We start from the raw sequence: 14,286 nt of genomic DNA on the forward strand, positions 1-14,286 counted from the left end.
GTGTTGTATGTGTATTCTACATAGTATTATATTTTTTATTTTTTTATTTATTACCTTTCCCGTAGCTCTCATAACCCCATAAATAAATGATGATAAGAAATAATTTAGGAATATTTTTAACTGTTATGGTAGATACTATATCAATTGTGAGACTCATAATTCTTCAGCATTCCATAAATTTTATTTTATTCTCTCCACTCTCAATTCTCGTTAATCTTAGCTTAGCTAGTTCCCTTGTTAGTAAAGTGAGGTGTCATTTATGGAGAAATTTGAATACAATACATTGATTATTATTTTTATTTTATAGTAAATTTTCCGACTATAACTCTTAAAAATATTTTTTAATATGCTCACCTAACTTTGCACCTAATAGGTCGCCGGTCTAAAAATCCAAATACGCACGCCGACCCATTTGACTGGCCAAGGCTAACTAGACATCCGGCCAACCGGCTACAGCCAGTCAACTATGCCTTCGAACTACGAATAGCGATAGGACTGAGCCGACCTTTCAAGCATAGAACACGAAGAGAGTCGTCTCCGTCTCCACGCTCACCACCTCCTAATCCTATGGCTTCGCCTATAAATACCTTTGCTCTTCCTAAGCTCTTTTTTTTTTTTTTTCCCCCTCTTCTTCAAAGCCTGCGACGCCGCTGCCTAGCCAGATCCCCGGAGCAGTTCGATCCCGCCGGTTGCTTGGCTTTCAAAATATCAGCTGTTGGTCCTTTCTCTATCTTTCTCTCTTTCTCTCTCTCTCTCTGAGTAAGTATTTTCCTCATTATCCTTTCAGTTTCCATCTCAAACTCGATCTTGGTCTTGCTCTCTCCGGCCTTTGCGGCCCCGGGTTTTTTGGTCTTCTATCCCTAATTCTAATTTTAGATCAAAATCTGCAAACTTGATTTCAGCGTGAGCCCAGATTTTTATAACGGTTGTCACACGAATGTTTAGAGAAGCAAGATTTGTAGAGGGGAAAAGCCTTATGATGATGCTGGCGCTGGAATCTCGGTCTCTTTGAATTTCAATATCTAATATCTGTCATTGGATGCAGATCGCCTGAAAGGTGTGCTGAGGGAAGCAATATGGACGGGATCATGGGGATGCGGAAGGTGGCGTCGCACTGTTCGCTGGCAGATGTGGACGATCTTGACCTGGCACGGCTGCTCGATAAGCCAAAGCTGAATATTGAGCGTCAAAGGTCGTTCGACGATAGATCCCTCAGCGAGCTCTCCATCAACATCCGAGCCGTTGATGGCTTTGATAGCATGTACTCCCCCGGCGGAATAAGGTCCGGCTTCGGTACTCCGGCTTCTTCGGCAAGAAACTCTTTCGAGCCACATCCAATGGTGGCTGAGGCCTGGGAGGCCCTTCGGCGCTCGCTGGTGTACTTCCGCGGCCAACCAGTGGGGACAATTGCTGCTGTGGATCATGCTTCTGAAGAGGTTCTGAATTATGATCAGGTATTTAATCTCGAAGAGATTTCCTTGTCGCCTGAGGGAAGGATGAGTTGATAAGAGATCGCTAATTTTAAGTGCAAAACCAAAATATTTTAAACTCAAAATACTTTTGTCTGGTATATCCACATCAAGTTTATGTTTTGTAGCATCCTTTCTTTGTTTTCATGGCCTTCCTTTTGACCTTCCTTTTGACCTTTCTTTTTTTATTTATTTATTTGTCATTTGTTAGGTTGACCAGAAAGAATTTATCGATTTTGTATGATATGGTAAGCGTGATTCAATTTGCAGAGCTGGTTAAATAAACTTGGATTTAATTCAAGTATGATCTAACAAATTATATAAATTGAGATTTAGTAAAATGAGAGTAATAAATTCTGAAAAATTTATGGCATGACAACTTTTAAATTTTCTTAAATGATAATTATCCTGAAGAATTTATTGATTTTGTATGATATGGTATGCGTGATTCAATTTGCAGAGCTGGTTAACTAAACTAGGATTTAATTCAAGTATGATCTAACACATTATATAAATTTAAATTTAGTTAAATGAGAGTAATAAATCCTGAAAATTTTCTGGCATGACAACTTTTAAATTTTCTTAAATGTTAATAAACCTTTTGAACTTTTTAATCAAGATCTTGGATTTAAATAAATATAAGATTTAAATTATCTAAAGTTAGAGATTTAAATCCCTTAAATCCGTAAATTCTGCTCTCCCAGGTTTTAACAAATACCGCTAAATCCCAAATATGGATTGCACTCAAAATGGGATGTAACCAGCTAAAAAAATTTTCAGCAGGGTTTACTTTAAATCATGGTTAAATCCTACTTGAATACTTACCATAGAGTACCTAACTTTGAACTGCTGTTTTTAGTTTATGATTTTATTTGGGTTTTTTCATATTTTACAACTCATCTTGGCGCTATCACCTACGGGAGAATTTTTATATTGCTTAATATCATGCAAAGTCTACTCTATTCTTCAGCTAGCAGTCTGTAGATGATGCTTTCTTTGGCCGTCTATTAGCTGATATTTAAATTTTGTTGTTAAATGTTCTAATAAATTATTTCCAAAAGCTGTCCCTATGTTTGTCTTCATTAGTAAATTACATCAATTATTTGTATTGGTACATCATTCTTCTGCAGGTGTTTGTCCGTGATTTTGTACCAAGTGCCTTAGCTTTTCTAATTAATGGTGAACCAGAGATTGTCAAAAATTTTCTACTTAAAACCCTTCTCCTTCAAGGCTGGGAAAAGCGGGTAGACCGTTTCAAGCTTGGAGAAGGTGTTATGCCAGCAAGCTTCAAGGTACTGCATGATCCACTTAGGAAAGTTGATACAGTTATTGCGGATTTTGGTGAGAGTGCAATTGGAAGAGTTGCACCAGTTGATTCTGGATTTTGGTGGATAATTCTTCTACGTGCTTATACAAAGTCAACTGGTGATTTATCTCTTGCTGAAACTCCTGAATGCCAAAAAGGAATGAGGCTTATATTAGCATTATGCTTGTCGGAGGGATTTGACACATTCCCAACCTTACTCTGTGCAGATGGATGTTCAATGATAGATAGAAGGATGGTAAGATGTGTAAATCTATATTATTCTCTTGGAATTACTTTATGTTTGATTGAACATTTCTTATATATATATATATATATATATATGAATTTCTTTTGAAAATGTGCTATAATAGATTTTCATTGGAGCTATAGAAATGTTGAGAAGATGAAGGAATTTATTGACTTATGAAATTTATTAATATTATTTTGAAGAATGAGTGTGTTGGTTCCCTTTTTTAGATAAAGGTGAAGCAGAAGAGGGTGCAAATTATAGAAGAATTAAGTTAGTGTGTCATGCATTAAAACTATGGGTGAGAGTAATTGAGCCTAGGTTATGACGTGATGCTAATATTTTTCAAAATCAATTTGGATTTACCCCGGGTAGGTCTACTTTGGAAGCTATACATTTATTAAGAGGTTTGATGGAGAAGTATAGGGAGAATAAGGAGGATCTTTATATGTTATTTATTGATTTTGAAAAAACATATGATAAAATTCCAAGAGAAGTGCTCTAGAGAGTTGTCAAAAAGAAAAGAGTTAATAATGCTTATATTTAAGTCATTAAGGATATGTATGCTAGAGCTATTGCTTGTGTTCAAACACAAGGTGGTTTGACCAAGTCTTTTCTTATTTCAGTTGGATTATATTAAGGATCAGCTCTAAACCCTTATCATTTTTCTTTACTCATGGATGTTCTTGCTAGACATTTGCAAGAGGTTGTGCCTGGGTGTATGCTTTTTCTTAATGGTATTCTTTTGGTTGATAAGAATAGAGAGGAAGTTGAGAAAAACTTTAATTATGGAGGTCAATCTTAGAGTCCAAAGGTTTTTGCTTGAGTTGATCTAAAACCGAATATATGGATTATAATTTTAGTAGTAATAGATCTAGTAGGAGGATTGTGATTATGGGCAATAAAGTCATTAAAAAGAGTACATGTTTTAGATATCTCAGGTCCATGTTCAAAGTGATGGTGAAATGGATGGGGATGTTATTGGTAAAATTCAAGTTTGTTGGTTGAAAAAAAGGAATACATCGAGCTTGTTGAGTGATGGAAAAGTACCTATCAAACTTAAGAAAAAATTCTTTAGGATGGTTCTGTGACCTGTAATGCTTTATGGCATAAAATTTTGGCCATTAAACGATAAGTATATTAAGTTAAGTGTTGTAGAAAGGAGGATGCTCAGGTGGATGAGTGGCTTTACTCTTAGAGACAGAATATGAAATGGGTTAATATGTGAAAGGTTGGAGGAGTTCCAGTGGTAGATAAGATTAGAGAGACTCGCCTTAGATGTTTTGGTCACATAAAACGTCGGCTTTTTGATGACCCAGTTAGGAGAGTAGGAGAGTAGATGCATTTGATTTGACATTCTATCCTATATTAAGAAAGGTAGCGGTAGACCTAAAATACTTGATTTGAATGTATTATAAATGGCCTTTTTTATTAGATTTGAATATAATTTGACTCTTAACAGGATATAATGGACAAAAAGGATTCATGTTGCGGACCCCATGTAGTGGGATCAAGGTTTAAAATTGCGCAATTGGTATTGAGGCGTTTTCCATCCATGAGGTGAGGTGTAAGCTTCAAAATAAAAAATTTACGCAGAGTCAAAATGAAGATTTTTTGCAAAATAATCAAATAATATATTAAATAAATTGTCATATATATCAAACACAAAAATGCACAAGACATAAAGTTGCAAATAATAAATTTTATGAAATAGAATTGAAATTCATACATTATAATAATAAAATAACATAAATGTAGTTCAACTCAAAATTATATCTTTCCCAATTTCTTGCTCATTGACATTTAATTAAAAAAAGAAATAGTAATAGCATAACTCAGAAGTCATCAATGCTGTCATCACTAAGGGGATTTTTATTTGAACCATCATCATAATGTACTCTTTCCCCTGTCTCATCACTTGTGGAGTCTAATGCCTCTTAGTATACTTATTCTTCCTCTATATCAATTATTTTTCTCTTTTCTAAATATTTTTCATCAATATAAAGATATATAATACTTCAAAGTAAATAAACTTTGACAAAATAATTTTTTATATACTTTTTCTAATTTGTTCTTTTTGTGCTTGAGTTGTGGTAAATGTAGATGCTTTATTTATATCACCATAAAAAAATCATCATTCAAATCTTTCTTGCACAATTTAGATAGTTTCACTTTATCATCAACAAACTACTTATCATCTGATGTCATATCTTGATAAATCATAGGATCTTTGTCATTCTTCAACCCTTTCTTCTTCAAGTTTTTGTATTTAAGTCTCTTATTGTACATGATATACACTAAGGAATTCATCCTTAAGTTTGTCTGACGATTTATCCTCTTTCTATGCACTTAGTTGTACGTGTTCCAGTTGTGCTCCCGTTCAGATAAAGAGCATGTTAATCCCAAAACCTTCATTATGAAATGATATAATTTTGGAGTGTTATCATCAAATTGAATCCTCCACTTAATTAAGATTTACATAAATGAGTATAGTAATACTAAGTAGAATAAGATTTATATAAATGAGTACATAATAACATTAATGCAACAAATAAATGCATTTGGAGTTTGCTTGGAAATAATGTCCTTTGCTTGTTGCAATAAAAAAATCCTCTTTATTTTAAAATGGTATGAATTGTATATTAACATTTGATCTTTCAGTTGAATTGACTATTTTTCTATCCATGCAATGGAATAATCATAATTTTATCTCAGGATTTATTTACATGATATTGAGGGTTCAGATAATAGCCTGTTGTAAGTGTCGATGAAGCTGTAGCTCTCACCTGCCATCAATGATATTACAAATTTTTCTGTAACTGATATCTTCTCCTTCTAAGTTGTGGGCATTACCTCTTTTGCTTAATCCATAGCATTGTATATAAAGTTTATTGTAGGCTTTTTCTCGGCATCCATCATTGTCAAAACTTGTACGACTGACGTAGTGGTTGTGATAGCATATATGATACTATCAAACAACATTTAAAATTGCGCAATAAAAGGCGCGCCTTGAGGCGCGACTCAGCGCAATTTCGTCCATTTAAGCCTCAAAGCCTACGCAATAAGTTTAGTTTATGAGGCTTACGCCTTGAGGCGCGACTCCTCGCCTCATATATTTAAGGCGTCACCTTTTTAAAAATTAACCTAATTTTTTTTTTCAATTCGGACCCCCAGTTGTCGACGTGGCGTGCCTAGTGAAATGTCGACGTGGCATCAACATTTAAACCCTTGTAAAGGTCGAATGGCGGAGTGGGCGTTTCGATTTTCAAGTTACAGTAAACTTTCGAACTTTCAAGCATTCACTCCGGAGCAATATCAAGCATTCTTCACTCAGTTTCTTCTAAGATGTCGTCACCCAAAAAAAAAGGTAACTTAATGCTATGTTTTTTGTTTCGTAATGCGTATTTTATGGTTATGCTATGCGTTGGTGTTCAAGGCTCTGAAGATCTTCCGATTTTATGCTTATTCTATGCGTATGTATGGCTTCTCGAAACTTTTTAAATGTTTGATACTGTGATGCCACCGTGTTTTCTCTGTATTCAGGATTTATGATAAATTTATGTTGAAATTTGAAACATAAAACCTATCTAAAATTTAAACACCGAGTAAATATGCGTAGGCTGTGCGTACGCAATGCGTCTTTTGTGCGTATTATATGCGTATATGTTGCGTTCTCAATGCTTATATTGTGCGTACTTTATGCGTGCATATAATTTGCTGCCATGTTTCATGCACTGTGCGTTCTTGTGCATGTGATGTGCGTACTGTATGCGTATTTTATGCGTACACTGTGCGTGACCGTTGCTTACATTCTGCGTATGTTGTGAGTTTTTTGTGCGTATCTAATTTACTTATTTTTAATTTATCATTTTTTACAATTTTCAGATATATGTTCGTCCAATTACCTATAGATGCTATGTTTCTTCGTTTCGAACAATCTGTGATAACTTTGCTCAGCAAATTACTCTTAAAGTCAAGGACACATTGAAACATTTAAAGATGATACAGTTTTTGGAATTTCCTGGGTTTGAGCAAAATGTCCCTCTTATTTATGAGCTGATCTCAAGGTGGGACATTTCAAAACAATGCTTTGTTATAAAAGGACAACTCATTCCTTTCACTGCTGATGAAGTGGCCCTTCTTACTGGTCTGCCAAATAAAGGAGAAGAAATATCCTGGCATTCCTTAGCACATACTTCAATTACATCAACGGAAATAAGGAATGACATGATGGAGTTGAACAAGCAAACCCCCCCGGAGACTATGTTAAGAACGTTTATCATGTATTTATGTTCAAATTTACTTTTTCAACTTAACAACTTCAAAACCCCTCGGTTGATTCAAAGAATAACAAATAATCCAGATATTTTTTTGTCAATAAATTGGGCTAGTTCAATTAGGGAGTTTTTAGTTGGAGAATTTAATAAGGCATTATCCAAGATTTCAAATAAGAAGCCAGCAAGTTACATCAACGGTTTTGTACCTCTGCTAATTGTGAGTGCTAAGTGCTAACTCGTTTGCTTCCTAAAATTTCTCTCAATCAGGATGGTCAAAAATAAGGATAAGGCTGCATCAGGTCATAGAAAAGATCCAGCATGGAAATATAGCACTCAGGTGGATGTAGGAGGAAGTGATAAAACATATGTCTATCTGAAATGCAATTACTGTGATAAAGTTGTGAAAGGTGGTGTGACTAGGATGAAGGAACACCTTTCAGGCTCTCACAAGAATGTTGCTCCATGCTCCAAAGTTCCTGATGCTGTAAGGGAAGAGATAAAGTCATACATGAATAAGTCTATCACATCAAAACATCTTGCACAGAAGCAATTTGAGGATAGAGTTGATGCTGGATCTTACTACGGGAGTGAGCGCAGCGTCAGGGATTCATCTTCTTCTATGAAGCCCATTTCATCTAGGGGTGCTAGAGGGCCTATGGATCATTATATGGTTGACACATCAGAGGATAGGCCTTCTACTACACAGAAGATGGCCCCAGAAAATGCAAGAGAGGCGCGGAGAGAGTGTGTAAGGATATAGGCAGATTCTTCTACGAAAATGCAATTTCATTTAATGTTGCAACATCACCTGCTTATTACAACATGATTCGTTCAGTTGGAGCATTTGGGAGAGGGTTCAAACCTCCAACCATGTATGATTTAAGAACATGGATTTTGAAGGAGTTGGAAAGCACTGATAAAAGCATTGAAGAAATTAAGAAGACTTGGGCCCAAACAGGAGTAACAATTATGTCAGATGGGTGGTCTGATATCAAACATAGAAGTCTGATCAACATCCTCATTAATAATCCTTATGGTACTGTGTTTTTAAGGTCAATTGAAGCATCTGACCAGGTCAAAGATGCTGAGTTCATATTTAGATTATTAGATAGCATTGTTGAAGAGATTGGAGAACATTTGGTTGTACAAATTGTGACAGATAATGCAAGTTCTTATAAGGCTGCAGGTAATAAACTTATGGAGAAGAGGAAACATTTGTATTGGACTCCATGTGCTGCACATTGCATAGATCTGATTCTTGAGAAGCTTGGGGATCTACCTCAACATAAAAATGCACTCACTAAAGCCAAAAAAATAACCAAGTTTATTTACAACCACTCTTGGATTCTAGCTCTTATGAGAAAGTTTTCGAAGAAAGAAATTCTAAGGCCAGCCGCAACAAGATTTGCCACCGCATACTTGACCTTAGAGAGCATGCTGGATGCCAGACAACCTTTAGAGGCTATGTTCACATCTACACAGTGGTTGAGTTGTGCTTGGGCGAAGAAGGCTGAGGGAAAAGAGATTAGAAAGATTGTTTTAAATGACAGATTTTGGCAAAGTGTCTTATATGCCATTACAACCACTAGACCTTTGGTTCATGTTTTAAGGATGGTGGATGCTGAGAAGAAGCCTGCAATGGGTTTCATCTACAATGCTATGGATGAAGCCAAAGAGATGATTGCCTCCAACTTAGGAGGCAGTGAGGGAAGCTTTAGGGAAATTTGGAATATTATTGATGATAGGTGGGAACTACAGCTTCACCGACACTTGCATGCCGCTGGCTACTACCTAAACCCTCAGTATCAATATGCAGAGAACAAGTCTGCAAACCCTGAAATAAAGTTGGGATTATATCATTGCATGGATCGTCTAATAAGTGATGCAACTGAAAGATCAAATGCTGACTTGCAATTGGTACCTTTTAGGAACAAAGAAGGTTTTTTTGGATTACAACAAGCAAAAGATACAATTGCCAAACGATCTCCAGTTGAGTGGTGGATTCAATTTGGTGATGGGACTCCAGAATTACAACGTTTTGCTGTGAAAGTTTTGGGCTTGACATGCTCTTCATCTGGCTGTGAAAGGAATTGGAGTACCTACAACCAAGTGCATACAAAGAGGAGAAATCTCTTGTCGACATTGAGGATGAACTCACTGGTGTACATTATGTATAATAGGAGACTTAGAGATAGAAATTTGAAGAAAAAAGGATTAATGGATGATGAAGATTCTTTGCTTTGCGATGATGTGGCATCTGATGATGAGTGGTTTGTAGATGATGAAGTTGAAGTAATGCCGTCTGAATTACAAGATGAAGATTTAAATGTTGATTTCTTTGATGGTCTTAAAGCATCCACATCCACCACAACTCAAGAACAAATCAAAAAAGGTATATAAATAATATAGTTTTTTTTTCTTAAACTTTTATTAATGTATTACACTATTATTCATTATGATATTGTTCAAAAATATTTACTATTTTGGGAAGAGGAAGATAACTAATAATGAAGAAGAAGAAGCTGATTGGGAGATATTGGACTCTATAGGAGAGGGGGAAGAGGAGAGAGCAACTCATTATAATGATGATTCAAATGAAGACCCCCTTAGTGATGACTGATGAGTGATGATAATGCTGATGACTAGTGAGTTCTTAACTTCTTATGTGATATGTTAATGTCATTGCTATTTATCTTGTGCATTTTTATGTTTTATATATTATTTACTCATTAGTATATACAAAATTTATTATTTTATGTCTACGCAATTTTTTGATTATGAGGCTTACACCTCAAATCGCCTTGAGGCTTACGCCTCGCCTCACGAACGAAAAACACCTCAGTACCCGAATACGCAATTTTAAACCTTCCTATCAAAATCTATCATTTAGAATAGTTTTTTTAACCTCATTCCCATCAAATTTTCTTGCCCAAGCACAATTCAACCATTTTGTAGAGGTGAACATAGATGATAAAGGTCATCTTGACTCCAACTTGCTCTGTAAAGTCAAATAAGCATTGGAAAATTTTGTTGCTGCAGGCCTAAGTATAAATTTTCTTTAAAAAATTTCTCATAAGAGCTAAAATATAAAAAAAATATTATAAATTAATTTACTTATTTTCTTATCTTTTGTTACTGCATTTCTGTGTTGTAGTAGCTCTCCAAGTTTTTGAAGGATGAGATCTATACAATGTGCGGCACCTGGAGTTCATTATAAACATTTTCTCATCTACATAAGTTTTGTCCTTGCAGCTTTATATGCACTGGCATTATCTATTACCACTTGAACTACCAATTGCTCTTCAACCTTCTCAGCAACATTGTCAAGTAATCCAAAAAGAAACTCATCATCTTTCCCTTGATCAGATGCCTCAATTGGCTTAAAATAGAATGCAATAGGCGTTATTAATCAGTATTTTTATCAAACTTCTGCTCTTTACATCTGACCATCCATCAGACATGATTTTAACACCTGTTTAGGCCCAAGTTTTCTTTATTTCTTCGATACTTTTCTCAGTATTATTGAATTACTCCTTTAAAATCCATGTCCTTAATTCATACATGAATAGAGGTTTCAACTCTCTCCCATATGCTGCAATTGAATAGATCATGTTATCGTAAGGAAAGGTTACAACATTAAATGGGATAACATTCTTATAAAAAATCTATTTATATCAATACATACATGTATCTAGGCCTCCCTAGCATTATTTAGGTTTAGCTTTTGTGTAGTAAAAGGCCTACCTTCCTATTTATTCTCTATAGTGTCGATCATGTACTAATCCATAGAACTCCTTGCACCCCTAGAGGACATGGGTTACAATTATGAAGATGAATCTCAACCGCTACACTCGCTCTCGCAGTAAGAGCCTACATCAACTCAGACACAAATTATCTATGTATCAAGTGCTTTGACATTATTGACTTATTCATGTATGTTTTGATCTTCTCCCTTACATTATCAAGCACTTTAGCACATGATGTGTCATTTTTGTGTAATATACATAGGTGCTTCTTTTTCCTAGTCACATCACCTTTCACCACTTTCTCACTGTAGTTACATTTCAAATATATGTATGACTCATCGTTGTCTTCCACATTAACTTGAGTGGTATATTTTCATGGTGGGTCCTTATGATTCAATGTGATTTTATCTTTGTTTCTAACCATCTGAAGCCTTAATCAAGCTTAATCCAAAACATAAGGTGCTATTGCACTAAACTAAACCTTGGTAAACTATAAACCCATAACATTTTGTTAAACTAAATTTATCTTATCCATACAACTAATTATATCTAAAGTATGTTAATTAAACATATTAGAGCTTGTTATAATATTGATTTAATCTTTAGCTAGTATATAATAAGAAACCTTATTGAGGCCCTAAATTATCTTGAACAAAATTCTAAATCCATTAAGCACCAAAAAAAAAAAAATCAAATTTTCTCTAAATTAATTTTTTAAAAAGTTCAATAGAATTATGATTGTTAAAAACATTCTTAAAAATTTGAATTATCTCAAACATATAGTCGTAAATAGCGAAGGAAAAGCCAGTTGACGAACAAAAAATTTACAAAGTCAAAGGAAATGAAAGTCGAACAGCATAGAACGAGTCAAAGGAGGCCAAGGAGCTACCTACTCGATCAGAGAAGCACGTGAAATGGGAGAAAGATGACTATTGCTGCAATGAGCAATGCTCCCTTTGTTACTTCCGATCGAATAGTAAGAATGTCATCGAACTGTTCTGACTTCTGATCTAACACGGAATGTCGTCAAAGTGTGCGGACTCCCGATCCAACAGGGAACGTTGTCGAAGAAGGTGAAGTAACTTTTAGCAAATTGTTCAAAACTCTACCTTACGTCCAAAAGTCGAAGTCGAATAGCACAATGGAATGAGGTTAAAAAAATTGCTTGACTTAGGTATGTTTTAAAATGATAAATTTACTTGTTATTTTGAGGCGAGCGCCTCACAGAAACGAGATGAGGCGTGCCTCAAGGATTATTAGTAAATTGGAGGCGTACGCCTCACTTAGCCTGCTCAAGATGCCCGCCTCGATACTTTTCAGGCGGGAATAGAGCTGAGGCATGCCTCTAATTGCACAATTTTAAACAACGATTGTGATAAAGGCTTGATATTGTTGTTGTTATTGTATGATATTTAAAATGTTTTGGCATTGAATGATGAGCCTATTTTGAACCAATCAACTTCGAATTTTTTTCACTTGATTTGGCAAACTCAAGTTGATAAACTTGAAAATAACCGATCATATTAAATAATTGGTGAATGTGAACTCAATTTCCTTAAGAAGGTTGTTTCATTGCATTTTTAATAGGCATGCTCATGGTTCTTGATGCAAGCAAAATGGGAAGAGCCAGCTCATTTGCTAGCTGCTTGGTGGCTGTTCGGATCCTACTCCCTTTGCTGTGGCTGTTCGGTTCCTGCTCCCTTTGTTGTGGCTATTTAGTTCCTGCTCATGCTTTCCCGGTTTCCCTGCTTGGCTGTCCCGTTCCCCTTGCTGGTTGTTCGGCTCTCTGGTTCTGCCTATTCGGGTCCCTGACTGCTGTTTGGTTCATGTATGTATTTAAAGCTAGATGCTTGGGCTCCCAATTTAATCTAAATGCTGCCTTTTTCTTCTCTTTTCTGGTTGGCTTGAGTGGGCGGCTGATTTGACTTTTTGGAATTCTTAGTTTATGGTTACTTTTGGGACTCTTTTTCTCCAATTTAATAGGGGCTGATTGGGTGACTCTTGGGCTTCTTTTCTTTAATTTATGAGGACTGTTTTGTGGGTTTTTGGGCTTCTTCTTTCCTCCTATATAAAGGATTGTTATGAGTTGTTTTAGGGTGGTGTGATTCATGAACAATATTTGGAAAATGTAAAACCTGACGGTTTTATGGATAGCTTGCGAGCTATGCCTCTTCTTTTTCTCATTCTTCTATAACTTCGTCTCGGTTTTCTAACCTACTTCTTCTCTAAATTAATATAAGTTTATGGTTTTTGTTTGTCTTTGTTGTTAAATTTTATAATTTTGAAAGGAAGACGATTGTGTATGCAATCTTAATTTTTTTTTTTCAAAATTTTGATTGCATCAATCAATTAGTTTGTGAGTCTTCTTTTCTTAAAAAAAAAAAGATAGTCAAATCAATCAACATGCCGAAGTTCCAATTCAAGAGGAAGCTCTATCATTCAACCTAAGTTTGCAAAGTTGTCATCCTTATTTTCCAACCAAGGCATTCTCATCAGGAGATGAGATCTCTCAACCGGAGGAGAATTGATGTAACTCCCTTTTTTGGGGGCGGTTGGTCTGCTGGCTGCTTGGTGGTTGTTCAGTTCCCTTGGCTTGGCTGTTTCGGGTTTTACTGCCTTGAATTTATGGCTGCTGAGTTCTGCTGCCTTTTTCAGCTCATTAAAGCTGCTGGCCGGGTTCATCCCCCTCTGTTTTTCCCCTTCGGTTCCTCTGCCTGCAAGGTTCCTTCCCCCTGGCCCTGGCTGTTTGTTGGTTGTGTCCTGTTGGCCTTTCGGGTGCTGCTCCATTCAGCTGCCTATTTGCCTTCTGCATCCCCTTTGCTGATTGGATAGTATGGGCGGCTATTTGAGCTGTTTAGCTCCCTCTCTTCTCCTATAAATAAGGGTTGTTTCGTGGCTGTTTTAGTTAATAATTTAGTGATGATTTTTGGAACTTAAACCTGAGGGTTTTCTTCTTGGATAGCTTGCAAGTTATATCTACTTTCTCTTCTCATCTCTTTGATTTTGTCTCGGGCTTCTTATCTATTTCTTCTCTCCGCAAGTGTCCACCCCATTTGTATCATTCTTATCTAAATTAATATAAATTTATGGTTTTTGTTTGTTTAAATTTTGTCATTTCTTTGTTGTTAAATTTTGTCATTTTGAAAGAAAGATGATTGTGTATGCAATCTTAGTTTTTTTTTTTTTTTTCCAAAATTTTGATTGCATCAGTTCTTAAAGCTCACTGCTGCAATATTTGTCC

The 14,286-nt window shown here is 35.7% G+C and overlaps 1 protein-coding gene across 2 annotated transcripts in view; it reads left to right on the forward strand.

The window, feature by feature from the left end:
• Positions 1 to 540: 540 nt before the first annotated feature.
• LOC110111321 (probable alkaline/neutral invertase D) overlaps positions 541 to 14,286 on the forward strand; it is a 31,628-nt gene continuing 17,882 nt past the window's right edge. Inside the window, exons 1-3 of one of the 2 annotated variants that reach the window (XM_020843130.2) lie at positions 541 to 759; positions 1,046 to 1,454; positions 2,600 to 3,031. In XM_020843130.2, coding sequence (XP_020698789.1) covers positions 1,077 to 1,454; positions 2,600 to 3,031 — 810 coding nt within the window. In that variant the 5' untranslated portion in view covers positions 541 to 759; positions 1,046 to 1,076. The remainder of the gene's footprint in view (positions 760 to 1,045; positions 1,455 to 2,599; positions 3,032 to 14,286) is intronic. The other variant, XM_020843131.2, reaches the window with a different exon arrangement.

This window comes from Dendrobium catenatum, unplaced genomic scaffold (assembly GCF_001605985.2).
Source record: "Dendrobium catenatum unplaced genomic scaffold, ASM160598v2 fragScaff_scaffold_133, whole genome shotgun sequence".
Taxonomy (NCBI): Eukaryota; Viridiplantae; Streptophyta; class Magnoliopsida; order Asparagales; family Orchidaceae; genus Dendrobium; species Dendrobium catenatum.